Source organism: Cynara cardunculus, assembly GCF_001531365.2.
Source record: "Cynara cardunculus var. scolymus isolate 2C chromosome LG 13, CcrdV1, whole genome shotgun sequence".
In the NCBI taxonomy this organism is placed as follows: Eukaryota; Viridiplantae; Streptophyta; class Magnoliopsida; order Asterales; family Asteraceae; genus Cynara; species Cynara cardunculus.
Window position 1 is genome coordinate 7,961,828 of NC_037540.1, and position 17,886 is coordinate 7,979,713.

General features: G+C 36.2%; 2 protein-coding genes and 1 pseudogene across 2 annotated transcripts; 1 reads left to right on the forward strand and 2 right to left on the reverse strand.

Moving 5' to 3' along the window:
* Window positions 1-915: 915 nt before the first annotated feature.
* Window positions 916-6,889, forward strand: LOC112524719 (alcohol dehydrogenase-like 7). The gene is made up of 10 exons (XM_025134675.1): window positions 916-1,015; window positions 1,197-1,333; window positions 1,427-1,473; window positions 2,551-2,876; window positions 2,997-3,079; window positions 3,330-3,405; window positions 3,828-3,892; window positions 5,239-5,334; window positions 6,218-6,382; window positions 6,671-6,889. Exons 1-10 carry the CDS (start codon window positions 964-966, stop codon window positions 6,785-6,787), a joined length of 1,164 nt encoding a protein of 387 aa, XP_024990443.1. The 5' UTR covers window positions 916-963; the 3' UTR covers window positions 6,788-6,889.
* A 186-nt stretch (window positions 6,890-7,075) lies between these two features.
* LOC112524384 lies at window positions 7,076-10,986 on the reverse strand (annotated as a pseudogene).
* Window positions 10,987-12,015: 1,029 nt separating this feature from the next.
* Window positions 12,016-13,400, reverse strand: LOC112524544 (dehydrin ERD14-like). Its single transcript, XM_025134406.1, has 2 exons — window positions 13,034-13,400; window positions 12,016-12,794 (listed from the first exon to the last, which is right to left on the reverse strand). The coding sequence occupies exons 1-2, from the start codon at window positions 13,316-13,318 to the stop codon at window positions 12,288-12,290; spliced, it is 792 nt and encodes a 263-aa protein (XP_024990174.1). The 5' UTR covers window positions 13,319-13,400; the 3' UTR covers window positions 12,016-12,287.
* Window positions 13,401-17,886: the final 4,486 nt, after the last annotated feature.

Genomic DNA, 17,886 nt, shown 5'->3' on the forward strand with positions numbered 1-17,886 from the left:
ATATAATTTAATTTAAGTTTAATAATAAAACAATTTATTTTTGGTTTAATATTATAAATTTTATAAAGATAATAATTAAGTATTCTGTTAGAATTTAATGGTTATACTAATTATATTTTGGATTTTTATATTTAAAATGAGATGTTTATCATGTATTTGATTGTGTTTATCTACAGTTGGTAAGAACTGGTCCGAGAGAATGATTAGTCATATTGGGACTGAGACACAGCCCAGACTCCTATGGAATGTAGCAGTGGAATTGTGATGTCTTTCTATGGGATCATGAGTCTCTTGCTTTTGGCATAGTGGGCCTTCAGTAGGGGGCTCACACGACGGGCAAAAAAGAAACGGTAGGTACAGCTAGACCGTGACAAGTCAACCATCACACTGTAGAATAAGATATGTATTTGGATATTTCTCTTGAACTCCGCAATACGAGGAAATGCTTAGCCCATAGGTATGTATTGTTATCCTTCAAGCCGACGAAATTAGTAATATTATCCGTGAAACCCATGGTTATGTATACAAGTTTTGTATAAAGATTTGATGAGAAAATTTGATAGTTACTTTGTAATGTAGCTTTTGTAATTAATGAGGTTAGTTGTATAAATTATATTATTTGATATATGAAAATATATGTTTGGATGCGAATGCGATTTTGAAATGTTACACTAAGTACCGAAAGGATGAATCTATATATGTGTAGAAAAGAGTTGACAATTGTTTAACTTACAATAAAATTGATATTTTAAGGACACGGATTAAAAAATGAAGAGACAAACCGATTATTTTATAGCTTACGTTCCATATGATCTGTCACTTCTTATCTTGGTTACGTTTAATAATTGTTTATGTTTAAGCTGAGATCGCCATAAAACCCCCCACGGTAGAATCCAAAACGGCACATCTCCATTTTGTTTGCGTATCAGAAACAGACGAAAATAACAGCACCAGTGGTTGACCATGGACGGAAAAAGCTCCAGCAACACTGTCGGCAAGCCTATCCGGTGCAGAGGTAAGTAACTTCTTCTTTAGCCTATGCTTCAGAACTCTAAAATTCCATGATCTGGAACTGGAACGAGTTGAAATTTCAGCTGGTCCTCAGCAGTCAGCACATTTGATCGATAAATGCGTTTCACATATTTTGATCTCTATGATTTCTTTGAAGAACTAATGGAGCAGTGTGTTGATGGCAGCTGCAATTGTTAGGAAACCAGGGGAGCCGTTGGTGATAGAGGAAGTGATAGTGGCTCCGCCAAATCCTCGCGAAGTTCGAATCAAAATCATATGCACTTCTCTTTGTCACAGTGATGTTACCTTTTGGAAATTGAAGGTAAAGAAAAACTGATTTCGGATTACATTTTTGGCAATTTTAAATCCATCAAATGTTTTGTTGATGTTAATTAACCAATTTTCTTTTCTGAAGCATCCTCCTGCTATTTTCCCCAGAATACTTGGTCATGAAGCAGTGGGGTAAGGATTATAGTAACCTGCTCATACTAACTGAGTTCCATTTACGAAGGATTATAGTAATCAGTCTTACATTTACTCATACTAGCTGAGTTCCAACTTACAAATAAAAACCTACTCCTGTAGGATGATACTTAACGATTTGTATTTTGAGAGTTCCAAACTAATTGTGAGGCTTCTTTCTTTCTTTTATGGACAAATTTTAACCTAAAATAACATAAGTTTCTATTGTTCTCCTTACAAAACACGGATGATCTTGATTTTGATACATAAGATTCCTCCATTTTGGTCATTATTGGAGTGAATCTTAGACATTTCACATATACAAATTAGTGTTTTAGTGGAAGGAAGAAGTTCAATGGGCTTTTGATGGAATGGAGCCAGTTCTGAAACACTAGAAGGTTTGCCATTATCCTTGGATGCTATGCTTGTGACAAATCTAACGGTAGCATTGACGATACTCTAGAGTTTTAAAGCTCATCTATGTCTGTACCAACTTAAATCTGTTTGCAACTTTCCCTGCCAAACATGATGATATTTGTGGTGTACCAAACCAGTTGCCATCAGCGTAAAAGGTATCTAATCGAGTCTTTTACCCTAGTGGTTGTAGACTTGTGGATTCAAGTCTCGATGCTAACATGATGTATGTGAATTTTCTTTCTTTGACTATGCATTCTCAAACATAAGAAAACAAGGATTTGGGATCCAAACTATCACACATAGATCAGAAAATGTAGCATTTTTGTTGATTTCTGTTGAAAGGTATTTGAGACAGGGGAAATGTAATAAAGCTTATTTGTTGGTCAAACACTAAGTTATAGGTTAATCCCTTTAACTATAATGTCATAAGTCAAAAGGCTTGTATATGATACATTTTTTTTTTGACATATAAAACGCCTGTTGGTTATAGATACTGGAATGGATCTTGTGGCATTACATTATAGATTTTTCGAAAGATTTGCCTTTGTCCCCTGCTGTAACTCTTATATATAGCAAAAATATTACATATTATTGATGATGTCTTTATTATTGATAAATAGATAAAACAAATTACAATCATTCTATTTTGCTGCACAAAAGGGTTGTTGAGAGCGTTGGAGAAGGCGTACATGAAGTTGTTGAAGGCGACACTGTGATCCCAATCTTTTTGCCAGATTGTGGTGAATGTACAGATTGCTTGTCCAAGAAAAGCAACCTATGTACAAAATTGCCTTTCAGTGTTTCTCCTTGGATGGATAGAGATGGGACAAGCAGGTTCACAGACATCAATGGAGAAACTCTATACCATTTCTTGTTTGTATCGAGTTTTAGCGAGTACACGGTGGTTGATATTGCTCATGTAACTAAAATAGATCCAGCAACCCCAGCAAACAGAGCCTGCCTCTTAAGTTGTGGGGTATCGACTGGTAAATTTTCTGATAGTCTTTTACTATTTCCTTTATAACAAAGGACAGTTTGACAACTTCAGTTGAAATTTTCCAGGTAAGATTTGGTAAAGACATTAAGCTTTTAACAAATACTTTCAGGGGTGGGTGCTGCATGGAAAACGGCAAACGTGGAAACTGGAACAACGGTTGCTATATTTGGACTTGGTGCAATTGGGCTGGCGGTATGATTCTGCTCTATTTATATCACAAGTATAAAGATAAGCTTTAGGCCATGCACATAAAGGCTTCAATAAATTTTGTGATTTGACATGATAAACAGCATATACGCATAATTGTAAACGCACGTTATATATAAGTCAATCATGAATGAGTGAAGGCTACGTTACATTTATGGTTTGATATACTTCACAATAAGAAGCTTCATGACATGTATCTTGACGAGAGTATAATGGCCATGATCTTTTTTTACAGGTTGCTGAGGGAGCAAGGCTATGTGGAGCTAAGAGGATCATCGGTGTTGATGTGAATCAGGACAAGTTTGAAATAGGTAATTTCTAATTTGAAAATCTTCATAACAATATGGAATTTTCCATTTATGAGGAGCATATACTCATTAGTGTACGTTGGCTCGTCTAACAATTAGAGCCAAGCAAACAGCCAAGTCCGAGCCGAGCTTGGTCTTGGCATTTTCGTGAGCTGAAATCTTTCAAGCTTAAATTATCTGAGCCTACATAAGTGACTTAAAGTAATTTAACATACTGGTCTTTCCCATATGAACCAAGCGTATACAAGCTGAGCCAAGGTGTGCGCTTTTAGGGAACCAAGCCCCAAGCTTTAGTTTTCCAAGCTCTGCATGCCATGAGCCAATCCCAAGCCTACCAATTTTTTAAGAAGCTCAAAAGCAAGTGTACTGAGTGGAGTGAATTTTACATGCATTTGTTTTACATTGATCTTTTCTTCTATTGACAGGAAAGAAATTTGGAGTCACTGATTTTGTGAACTCCCGTAACTGTGGGGACAAAACTGTGAGCCAGGTAACTAAAACATGCAGTGGGTTCCGAGTTCCGTGGTTATATCTTCATTTTATACCATATGATATACTTGATCAATGAAGCATCATCTTGTGCATAGGCCTGGTCATGTTTAAATCTCTCTACGTAACTTTGTTTTTCTCAATTAGTCGGTAGCCCTTCTGATAACCAAATTTGGTATTTATTCATACTGAATAAAAATCTTCTTGTCCCCAAACTCCATGTCCCTTCCCTGTCCTGCCAATCATGCGTACACATCAATACTTTATTTAGTTCAGCTCTTTTTTTGTCTCTTCAATAAATTAATCACTTGTCTACATCAATCATCATTTGTCTACACATGATTGATGGACAGGGAGGGGATATGAACTTTGAGGATTGACGATCTTTTCCATATTAGAACTATTGCGAGTGTTGACTTGGAAAGATTAGCTTTGTGATGCAGGTGCAGTAGAGACAGAGTCGGACTTGTGTGCAACTGTGTGCAGCAGTAGAACACTTGCAACACAAGTCAAGACCATTATATTCAATAAAGACCGTTAAAATTATGTGATCAAGAAGTTCTGAATTTATTTCTGTCTTTTCTAGAAGATTAGATTTTTCTTAAAAGTTTCCGTATCAAGTTCGGTAATGTAGTTGGTTATTATCTTTTGTTCTTATCTCCTTTTCCTAAAAGGTTAGTTATTTTCCAAGGTTTCCTAAGCAAGTTGGTTTCATCTAGTTTCCTGAGTTTCTAGGATTTTTAGAGGGGTTTGGCTTTGCCTATAAAAGCCCTTTTAAAGCTTTTCTGTAAGAGGTTTAGGATTTAATAGTAAGTTCTGAATTTGAGTGTGCTTAATTTCGTTTCCACTTATCACAAGAGGTGAGGGCCTTTTGTGTGGCGTGTCAACCTTATCCTAAGTGACCCTTAGGTGGCAGTTAGCCCTCAGCGACTTTTTGAAGACCTTAACGACCCTTTAAATGCGAGAGTTTGGTATTGCCCTGTATCATTCGTGCTACTGTAGATTCCATTTGGTTAGACCATTTTATCCATTTTGTGGATCCCATCTTCCTTTCCAAGGAGACCCACTGGTACATCAGCTTCTATCTTCACACTATATAAATGGGACCCATAAAATAAAATGTTGGATGACTTAACACGACTGCTTTTTTGGCACTTTAAACTCAATGCTATTGCTATCTGTTAATTTTGTTTCCTTTCTTTCTTAAATCTACATTCTGGACCAATAAGTGTGGACTCGTTTTTCTGCTGATGAGGAAGTATATGCATCAGTCTAATACAGTTTGCTTCATTTGGAAATTAAGATCTTAATGCAACTTTCATGACATAAAGTCGTTGCTTGAAACAGGTAATAATCGAGATGACTGGTGGGGGTGCAGATTATTGCTTCGAGTGCGTTGGTTTAACCTCCCTGGTGCATGAAGCTTACGCTTCTTGTAGAAAGGTACATACTATCTCTGTCTATTTCTATCTCAATGTCCACACATATCTTGGTCAAATTTTTTGTACCATAAAATCGGAATATTTGGATCGTTCCGTGTTGAAATTAGCTGACACACTCTTCTAGGAATCACTGCTAGGAAACAACAAAAGATTTTATGCCCAACACAGTGAAAGAAACTGAGACAAAGGTTACACAAACATGAAGTGTAAACATGTGTTCATATTGTAAAAGTTGATACATTGAAAATGTTTGGAAAAACATAAACATTAAGAGCCAGGTTAGGATATATATATGGCAATCATCTATGTAACCACTAAAATCGCTATTTTTGTCTTTTCTAGAAGAACGAGTTTGGTTATGGGGAGAAAAGTTTGTGCAATTACCGACATGTTTTTTTGTGTAAAGAAATGTGATGAGGTGTTATCGTATACCTAAAAAACAATCATGTTGCTCAATGTTGTAATTTGAACGTAAAGTCATGAAACTCATTAATAAAAGAAGTCCAATTTATTATGTTTAACCTATATTTTGTGTTACGTTTAAACATAATAATAACCTTAGAATAACCTTATTCTTAAATGTCTCTACTGAAGTACTATAGGACTATGATTAACATATGTAGGGATCCATATTAGCTATACATGTGGTACAAGGTAGGGAACGTCCGTACTAGACCGACCCATTATGAACCATATAAGTACCATAAGTGTTTCTTATGTGGTCCTTCAACTTAGATCATGACGTAACCTTCAACTCCTTTTTATGCATTAATTCAAGTTCATTCATCTCCACCTCTTCTTTTATGCATTAATTCAAGTTCTAACATCTCCAACCCTTTTTTATGCACTAATTCAAGTTCATTCATCTGTAATATGATCTTTAGGGATGGGGGAAGGCAGTTGTCTTGGGAGTTGACCAGCCAGGGGCAATGTTGACCTTCAGTTCTTTTGAGGTACTTCACAGTGGAAAATCTCTCATGGGATCACTTTTTGGCGGTCTCAAACCGAAAACTGACATCCCAATCCTCATAAAACGCTACATGGCTAAGGTAAAGCAGACTCATCTTTCATCGTTTGTCTTCGACTTTTGAGGTCAAACCATCACATATCTATATCTATTTGATATGGATTTTCATCCAAATTGACACAAACGTTTTCTATCCGTGACATCCGTTATAAAGTTCGATTTAAGTGTTTTAAATCCTTTACAAAATTAGAGGAGTTCATACCAAATTGTTGGAAGAAATATTTGTTTCTTTGACCTCCAAAAGTCAAACCATAGATTTTTCGAATGTGTATTATAAACTTATAATATGCTCATTGATCTCTATATTCAGGAACTACAACTTGATGAATTTGTGACGCATGAGGTGGACTTTGAAGACATCAACAAGGCTTTCGACTTGCTTATTGGAGGAAAGAGTTTACGGTGTGTGATTTGGATGAACAAATGATTGTATTTCATTGCAAAAGAGGTTTATTTTTCATCATTGATTGCATCATATGTAGTTAAAGATAACATTTTGAATAATTGTAATCACGTTTCTTTGGTTTCACCGGTATTCGTCTTAATCAATCAAACAGTTATAGGTTTGATGTTGATACCAACATGTGTATCTTCAAAAAGAAGGGAGTATGCGTGATCCTTGAATGCAAGATCTACAATCAAACACCAATGAACCTTCACCAATGTCTATTTTATTCTGGTAAGTTTTTGAGCACTAGAACTCAAATCTCTTGTTTTACGACACTGTGAATGCACTCGATGCACCCGTGAAGTATTCCGTAGTAGAAACAGTATTTTTCTTAGACGAACTGAAATGCCTAAACCGATAGATCCCAGTACTAGCCGAATCGGGTACTTCCCATTCTAGAGTAGCCAATCCACTAGTGCTACTATTATCTACATTCCACTTGAATATCAAGCTGAAGTCGTCGTCATCGTAAGCTGGGACCCACCTCTCACCTTGAAGCTTTTCGACTACGGCATACGTGCCTTCGGTCAATAGGTCGTATCTCGGGTTAGGACTCCAAAACACAGCGCTTGGTTTGTCTCCTTTACCAAAGAAGCCACTTTTTGGTATGGAAACGTCGTGTTTCATGTCACCGAATTTTAAGCCTGGTGGTGGTGAGTCACCTGAAGGGTCGGGTAGGAGCTTCAGTTGGACGGAGGAGAGATCTGGTGGCGATGGGCCTTTGTGGACTATCTTACCCCCTTTTGCCAGTGACTCCGCTAACTTGTTGAATTCTTGAATGTATGCCGGAAGAGTATGAGGACCGTATAGCGTTGAGGCAGCCTGTAATTTTAAACGTCAAACAAACTATTTACCGGCTTCAGAGTTGATTTACATCAACATAAAATTCGATAACTTTTAAACCGAAAACGTATCAAGTTTGACCTTATAAGTCAAAGTATTCATAGATTACCTCGTATCTTTGTTGTTCGTATTCTTCAGGAGTCGCAATGTATTGCGAGTAAGTGTTTGTCAAGCCTGCTATTACGATATGTGTATCGTTGTCAAATTCACCGTTGCCGCTGCTTATGAGCGTTTGCTTCACCGATTCTCGTAGTCTTCGACCCGACATCGTGGTGAACTCTGAAAAAACTCGAAAGCTGTAATTGTCAGGATATTCTACGTCCATAATTTTAGAAATAGAAAAAGAACGAGCAAACCTCCAGGAACCGATAGAATGACTAGTTTCCCGATTCTCAGGATTTGAATCGGAACAATTGCTGGCTGCAATTAGGCGAACGGACTCCGTTAGAAATTTGAAAATCAGAGAAAATCATCCCCGTGTTTACATCACAGAAGAACGGAGATAGAAACTTCAAAGAATAACGCAATGATTTATATATTGAAGTTTCAGAATCAAACAATACCGCCCATGCGTAAGGAAAAAACATCTCTCCAGTGGAGAGCAGAACCGGCTTCGGCTTTTGACATTCAACTTGATAATCGCTCGGTTTTTGCAGAAAATCTCTTACTCGTTTCCAGAACTCGTTAATCTGCAATCAAGAATAGATTTTCGTTATTTCTGTTGCAAATTCCTAGCAAGTAGCAAGCATCGCACTAGTAAATACACTGTTTTGGGAGTGTAATTCTAACCTTTGTATCACCTTGTTGGAACCCAAATGCTCCAGGACCATCCGTAGTTCCGGCAGCAAATCCCGCACCTACAGCTGCTGGACATGTTTTGGCAGTCCGGTTTCCGTCTAACGACACTTCGATGTTCGTGAAGTCTAAGTAAATGTGGCGGTAGTCGATTTTTCCGGTTAACTGTTCATTTGCTGAGGTAAACAACTCAACCGCGTTCATAAATTGTCTCTCTCCGATGATTTTCGTACTCTTTATTTCATCTGGATACCCGTTGTTTGCATGTTTTTGTCAAATTCTTATTGTCCGATGCTATGATCCGTCGCAAAGGCACACTTTGGTGATGATTTCAGTCAGTGACGGAATCGTCTGTTGCAAAAGCAAAAAACCTTTTGCCGCAGTTCAACCAAGTAAAAAAGAGTGATGAATTACCCTGGCCCACGGCCGACACAAAGCTGATCGTTTCCGTGACAAGAGGAGTGATTGAAATCGCAAGGTAAGCCGCTATCGGTACAAAAAGCTCCCAACACATTCGGACTGACGTCTCCCACGTTCGATTGGCAAAACGCTCCAACAAACGAGTTGTTCTTCCTCACCTTGAACCCTTGACTCGTTGTCGGGCCACAAGATTGACCACCTGTGGCCTTGATGTCCGATGCCCTCTTTATTAGCACATCGATCATATTATCTACTCCATAGTCAACAAGATCACGTTAGATACGCAACATCCTAGTCGAGATGCTAATCACTACTAGAAAACATATTTTTACCAACAGATGTTACCGACAAAATAGCAACACATAAGTAAACCGAAACTTAGCGATGAAATTTACCAATGCTTTCGCCGTCGCTAATTTTTAAAATCTGTCGTTAATTTATTGACCAGAATTGTTCTGAAGAATTTCATCCATCCGTATCAGAATGGGACATTAGCGACGGATTACTGATGGTCGGGTGATAGTTTATTTTCTGGTGCTATGATTTGTTGTACCTTGTGCATTATAAGTAGTGGAATTTGTGGTGGTGGAAGTGAACCAGTCCTCAAAGAACCTAGCAGCAGCACCCTTGTTGTCACCACTGATGAGTGTGTTGTCTTTGCTCATAGAGGTTCCATGAGTTGCAAACCAGGTGAAAGCACCGATGCTTCGTTGACTTGTACCATCGACAAACTTCACAAGCGTCATTAAGGTATCGACATCTCGTGGATATCGAGCTCTCTCGCCTGGAGGGTTAAACAAATATGCACTTGGGCTACGGTTCACTCCCGCATTATCCAAATCCCCTACAAAAACACTCATCCGTCATGATAAGTTTTCGCCACGCTTCTCTCACTGCCATGCCATATAATCCGACGGCTAAAATACTGTATGTAACAGATATCGGTTCTTTTAAAAAAGTAATCTAACAGGTTTCATGTATAATCACCTTTGTTGATGAAAATGGAACCAGAGTTGAGATTTTGATGGGCCTGAAGAATGCTCATTTCAATAGCTGTAACAATGGCATCAAAAGATTGAGGAACGAATCCAAGTGACGTCACAGAGTACAACACATACTGCAGATACCCTCCTGGACCAGCATGACTGTGGGTCCCACTTATGGCTACGTTATCTTCATTGTACAACTTCCCAAACCTACAATAAACCCAAAACATCGGTCATTAAAGGGCTCGAGTTTCTGTTGATGATTTGTATCACTAATATCATTTAAGGGTAATGAGATTAATTTGTTGACAGTATAATCATGATAAATATCGAACAAGTAAGAAAGGTGCAGAGTGTACATTTATTTGAGTTTATTTTGATTTAGGGGCGAAGCCCCTAAACGACGGGGTCCGGAGGCAGCGCCCCCGTGGCGGGGTCCAAGAGGCAGAGCCCCTGGCTGGGGTCGAATTTTAGAATTCCGAATTTTAGATTTTAAACCCGGTTTTTGGCCCGGTTTTTTAAACCCGGTTTAGGGTTCAAAAAACTGACGTTTTTGACAGTTTCCGGATTTTTCAAATTTTGAATTGGTCATTTTCGTCTTGAGAGGTACACAGATTCATAACGTTTTGGATTCTAAGTTCTGTCAGTCACTGAATTTTATCTGATTTAGATTTCGATTACCGTTGAAATACTTCAATCTGAAAGTGATTTACGACTTTCAGTGGAGATTCCAAGCAATTGAAAAACCAGAAGTTTCTAACAGTTTCGACAGTTTTCAAATCAACGTTTCTGTCTAATTGTACAACAAAACTTGACACCCAACACGTACCTTTTCGATAGCCTCTCGAGGACTTTGATGGTGACAAGTTGCGACGCCATGCCGGCGTCAAGATTGATGAACACGATCCTTGGGCCGTCTAAGCTCTCGGCTACGATAAACGCTCGTGCTCTAAGTCGGAAATGGATTCCGGCGGTGCTTTGGTCCAAATTTGCATACCCCATCATGTTGACTCCGGCAGCCGGTCCGGTGCTGTCGTAGCTTCCAACCCCGATCAAGTAATCTGCGGTTGCCGGAGACGTGAGAACATAGATGGTTAGAGTTAAAAGTAAGAAGGAAAAATGTTTTGGATACATGTTTGATTTATTTTGATGAAATTAGCATGAAATAATTTTTTTATATATAGGAATTGATTATGGTTATAATCGAATTAATGATGTTTCTTAGTGAACTAAGTATATTGTGTATTATAATTCTTAGGTTAAAACGAGTTTGTTAGGATTGAGGTGTTCGTTTTGTCTTGTATTTCTCAAACGTATTTGTTGTTTTTACGGCTATCTTTGTTTTATTGCAACAACTAGTATTAAAACAAATAGTTGGTGGGTAAAGATATGGGACTCTCATCGCGTGCCTGTTGAAGAATGAGTCGGCGACTCATAGGCAGTGGTTTGGTTAAGAAACCCATCGGAGCGGTAGCGAAAGCAAGCCTTCTTAATTAGGGTAACTGTCACTACTAATAGATTCGAACCTGGGTAATCTATCCAGTAGTAGGATGGAACTTGGGTGAAACCAAAGTGGAGGTTCGAACCAACTGATGTAGAAGAATCAATAGACGAGCTGTGGTTAGGGGTGAAATGCCACTCGAACCCAGAGCTAGTCGATTCTCCCCAAATGCGTTGAGGTGGAGTAGTTGACTGGACATCTAACGGTAAAATACTCTTTCGTTGTGGGGCCACGAGAGCGGTAACAAATCGAGACAAACTACGAATACTAGATATATACCTCAAACTAACAAGGGTCAAAATAGGACAGTGGAACGATGGGTATAAGCTTCTCTTTGGCAAAATCTAACCCTCCTTGTTAAACCTCGATAAACATTTTACTTACTTTATTTGTATATTGTTTTACCATCTAATGGTCCAAATTAATACATCTGATTAGTCGATGTCCTTTGTACGAGTGAATCTTTTGTGATAAGTTATTCGCCACATCAAATCAAGAATTTGAAGAAAAATTCGTGAATGATGTGACAGAATAGACACGTCTTTTCATTTAGATATTGACATGTCTTTTCACCTAAATACGATAAGGCTGTATTTCTGTCAGATGTTACTGTATGCATATTATTTATATCAGAATCAAATCAAATCAAATCATGTCTTTAATGATAACATATAAACATATCATAACCCAAAGACATCAAATGTTTACAAACAAAATACATTCTATACAATACAAATCCGGGTATGAACTTATAATTCAACAACACCACAATACAAATTCCAACCAAATAACATGAAAAAATCACTTATTCAGAAACAAAAACCCAAAAGCAAGAAACCATGATTCATAATACATAGAGTCCCACTCCTTTAACCAAAGCAAAGCAACCCGACCCACATACCATTTTTGCTTTCACTTTCACTTTCACTTTCACTTAATCACACTCCTTTACCTTTTCCTTTTCCTTCTCTTCTTCACTCTTTGAATGATACCCTGGAATTTTCTCTTTTATCTTCTCCAATATACCCTTTTTCTCCGGTTCTTCTTCATGTGCCACCACCGCCGGAGCTACTGGCGTTGGTGGTGGAGGAGCAACCTGCTCCTCCACCGGCTTCTTGTGGCCGCCGGGAAGTTTTTCCTTTATCCTTTCCATGATCCCCTTTTTCTCCTCTGCCTCGGGAGTGGAAGTGGGATCATGGTGGACAACGTCGGTGGGCGTGTGGTGGCCAACATCGGTGTTGTATGGTGGTGGCGCCACCGCCACTTCTTCTTCGTATTTCTCGATTGGGACACAGCTGTCGTCCTCGAGTTTCTTGACTGCTTCCTCTTCTTCTTTCCGTTCTTTGCGTTCTTCTATCTTCTCCTTCAGCTGCTCCGTCAATGGCTTCTTCTTCTTCTTCTTCTTCTTCTCTCCATCCTCGCATTCTTCATCATCACTTGACTGCAATTCAATTAATCCAAAACAGTTTTAATTGCAATGTATTATTACAGATCCATGCATGATGTATGATCAAGAAAAAGAATCACCCTTAATTTCTTGTAGAAAAAAAAACTCAAATCAGCAAGCAAATGCATACTTACAACTTACGATTTCGTCTGATTTTAATATATAAAAACTATAATTTAGTTCTGATTCAATGGAATCTTGGCGTAGTTTCTGGAGTGGGAATTCAAACTTACACTGCTGGAACCGCTATGTGATATATGCATTTTCTGGAACAAAGTTTCATGTTGTTCCTCGGATTTGGGTTCCGGTTCAGAAACATCGACTTTCTGTTCAAACTCCGATGAGATCGCCGTCTCTTCGCACTTGTTCTCTTCCTCCTTCTTCTTTCCCAAGAAATCAAACAAGCCACGATCCTCCTTGTCGACGGTCTCCGACGTTGGCTCCACCTTCACGGGGGCGGTGGTTTGGTCGTACTCTTGGGTTTTGGGGGCGTCGTGGTAAACTGCTTCGTCAGACATGACTGAATGATTTCAGATGATAATGAAGCGAAGAAATTAAGGTTGTTTGATGAGAAAAGAGGGGTTTGAAATTGATGGTGTGATTGAAGAAGTTGTGAGGGGTTTGAATTTATAGGAGCATGGGATACGAGAGGATTCGTGAGGGGTCGGTTTTGTTTTAAGCCGTTAATTATCAAAAACTAAATTCAAGATTATCGTCATGGTTCGTTGAAACAATTTTAAAATTATCGGATTGTTATCATGGTTAAAAGAAAAGGAAAATTGTATCAAAATGGAATCGACTTTCACTTGATTTTTATTTTGAGAAATCAATTTTCAAAATTGTCATTTAGGGGTCTCTATCAAACCTTTTGTTTATTTAAGGATCTAGTTGATAAATTTGACCTGTTAATACTGACATCATCCATATTTTTTGCCAATTAAGATATTTCACGTCATATTAATTTTTTATTTTAAAACTAATATTCCACATCATATTTAAAATTGCAAAATAATTATAGAAAAATAACTAAAATTCGTTTTTTTTTTCAAAAATTATTGTAATAAAATCTATTTTTCATTCCAAATCTCATTTTTTTTTTAAAAAATTCAGATATCAAATTGAAGATTTTTCCAAAAATGGACTTCTTTATTCACAATTTGATATATGATTTAAAAAAAAACGAGATTTGGAATGAAAATATATTTTAATAAAATAAATTTTGAAAAAAAAACAAATTTTAGTTATTTTTCTATAATTATTTTGCAATTTTAAATATGATGTAAAATATTAGTTTTAAAATAAAAACTTAATATGACGTAGAATATCTTAGTTGACAAAAGATCTGAATGATGTCAGCATTAACAGGTTAACATGTCAACTAGACCCTTAAATAAACAAAATTTTTGATAGAGACCCCTAAATGACAATTTTGAAAGTTGGTTCCCCAAAATAGGAATTAAGTGAAGTTGTTTCCATTTTGATGCAATTTTCCCTTGGAAAAAATCATCGGGTTTAGTCCTTTCGTCCAACAAGTCATAAAAATTTCCGTTAAATGAAGAACATTTTTATAAACCATGATGATCATCTTGTAATTTATTTTGAAACCGTAGCATATCAAAATGAAAATTGTTATATTTTTATAAACCATATGAACCAAATTTATAGTTACATGATTGTAGATTATAAAAGAAAAGAATATTTTTTAAGTAAACTTGAGTTTTGGGATTCAGTTACGTGCATCGACTAATCGATCGACGGCCACATTTTGATTGCTCTTTACTTTATTTGGAGTCATTGTAATAATCACGTTTTTTTCTTACGAGACTAATATCCAAATCGACCGTCTTTATACGTTCCAACAACTATCGTTTCAATGGATCTTTAAGATTTCAAGATATCGTGGAAGGACAGTGTGGAGGACAAGGGATGGACAGATAGGTAGACACTTCTTCAAGTTCATTGTTTCCGAGTTTACCGAGTGCACTAGCTTCACCTTCCCGAGTTTGTGTTGTTTCTTGTCGTTCTTTAGTTTTGGTTTTCCTGTTGTAGTCCTTTCGGCTCTTGTTTTTTGTGTAGTTGTTTTTGAATGTGTCTTTCTATATTTTGCAGAAAGTTTTTCCTCATCTTTTTTCTTGTTTTCGATCGTAATAAAATTGTTACCTTTCGTAAAAAAAAACCTTTTAAACTTAAAATTAAAGTTATATTATATTTAAGAAAAAAATCAAATTAAACTAATAAAGTAAAATAAGTTGTAACTATACATGAATTTGTTTATTGGAAGATTAAAATGCAAATATTGTTATTAATTAATATACTTTTAATTACTTAATAATAATATGGTAATTATAGTAATAAATTGCAAAATTAAAATATTAAGTACATAACTCAAAATTATTAATATCTTTTGGTCCCGTTTACAAAATTCTAGTAAGCAAGTTGATAGGACTGTGATTGATTACGACTTTTTTAATTGTTTATTTAATTTTGTATATATTTTATAAATAATAAATTCAAAAGGTACTAGACGTTATCTTAAATATTTAAAATCAAATAAATATAAACAACGATTAGATGGTGCATGTGGTATGTGTTTTCCTTACTATCTTAACATAATTAAGACAAATATTTTTAACTCGGTTAATTTGGAAAGTATTTTTGTCTTTTAGCCTATTAATCATAATGAAAGTTGTAAAGAGTCGTATGCACTCCATGATGGTGATCATACATGTCAAGCAAAGTTGTCGCAAGAAGTTGCAATTGTGTATCGTATGCTGATATGCTCCAACAGTATATTAAGTTATGGTTAAAAATAAAATATGTTGTTATTTAATTAGATCCAGAATACGTACATTAGTGCTAGTGACGCATCAACGTATCTAAGTCCATCACCAGTCGCACATCAAATCAACCCTAATTTTAATGTTATTTACGTCAGCTAAACAATATCAATAGTGACATCCATAAAACAAAATAATTAGTAAACACAAATGATTTCAATCATCCTATATGTCGTGTTGTCCTTCTTGCTTAGCTGGTGTCTGGTACAATACCAATCGACATTTACCAAATGAAATAAGTTTGTACAAATTAAGTTTATGGCAAATAAAGTTAATATATGATTCAATTATAATTGACATACATAATAAAATGGGGGTGAGTTAAATGCATCTCTATATATTGTTAAATGCACCAGTGTCTACTAATCTTTTCCTCACACACATCAACATCAAAATTACTTTTTACATTATCAATACATGATTTAACATAATTTTTGATATGAAAAGAGATGCAAATAACATAACATTATAAAAAAAACGATGCCGCACCACATGAACAGACCCAAGTGGTGCATATGGTGGCATTGCTCATAGCTTCGTTTATCCGTTTTAGTGTAAAAAAATTATAGGATTGTGAAAAGTGTCACCATATCAATTTGTTATATATTATCGTAGATATTTTGAAACTACAATAAATACATATGTTTTTTTTCTTTGTTAGTGTTGATTTGCTAGATTTTTCTAAAACATACGAATAAAAGCGTGTATGAAAAATTGATTTGGTCGAAATAAAGTTTGCAATGCTTAATGATGAAGTGATGCCGTAAGGAAGGAGTCGACTGGGGTAAGGCATAAAAGCAGGAGAGAGACACGCTGTAATGCGTTTAACCCACCTATCCACTCACGTTCTGCCACGTGGGACGAGAACATGGATGGTTGTACGAGGAGTGGGTCCCATGTCTATGTCGATAACCAGGCCTAACAAGCAACTGGCACAGTACCAAACCTACACGTGGCATTTAATTATGGGTTGCCGACCTTCCTTTGAGTACAATCATACGACGTCGTGGTGTTTTTATTTGTGGTGGTACATGAATCCCGAAATACGTGGCGATTGTCTTATAGCAAGGTGGGCCCGTGATTTGTAGGGACATGGTCGGTTTGACTAACTTGACGTGTCCCCTTTTAAAACATGAAATATCCGTATCCTCACGTGTCTTGTGGGGTCTCTTCTCACGTGACACTGACTCCATACATAACCACATCATGGAAAGGACCACCAGTACCACCATCGTTTTTGACAATTAGGATTTTTTTAGTTAATAATGTAGTAATTCTTGTTAATTGTCGAATGATTTGTTGTAGAATGATTAAGTGGTTAGAATGATTAAAAGATTATCATGATATAGTGTAAAATAAATTATATTAGTTTGGTAATTGTGTACAATAAAATTATGGCTCTTAATGGTTAAGGGGGATCCATGATACAAAATCATTCAGAGGGTTTTAGAACCATTAAGAGACAAATTTTTTTTTTTGCCAAACAAGACTCACCTCTTAACAATTCAGAGGTTGCCTCTTAATGAAACTATTAAGAGATAAACAAACAACCCCTAAGTTAACAACTTCTATAAGAAATTAATCAGTTTTTAGGTAAATTATAATGACCAAAAATGTAATTTATTTGTTTTAAAATTAATTACAACTCATATTTTTTTTTTTGAAATAGTTTCTGTTAAGCGATAATACATGAAAGACAGATAAATTGTTAGTTTGAATTGAAACGAAACGAAACAAATAGAATCATAACATGTTTGTGGAATCAAATAGGGAAAACGTAAATAATATTCACCTCGTGAATTAATAGGACTCTTCCAATGTTATTCTCACAATGCTTTGTTTTTAGAGATTCCATTACTTTTTTTTATTTATCATGAGACAACTATGTACATGTTATAATTAAATAATATATGATGTTAGCATGTAAATTATATATATTATGTTAACGTGACGTTGCAGGTACGAGAGTAATATGTACTATACATTACATGACTTGTAATATAATAACTGAACTGAAAGTACGTGATATAATGATGAATTAATATTTTAAAAGAAACAGTCATTTTAACATTTAAAGTAGATAACATGTTTGTGTATGTCGTATCTCTCCGTCTCCTATACCTTATTTCTAATGGCATATACGGGGTTTGGTTGGATTGTTGGGATGGTTAGGTTTAGTAATAACGGTAAATAGTGAAACACATACTATCATAATTAAAATAACGGGATTTGAGTCTGTAGTTCAAAAA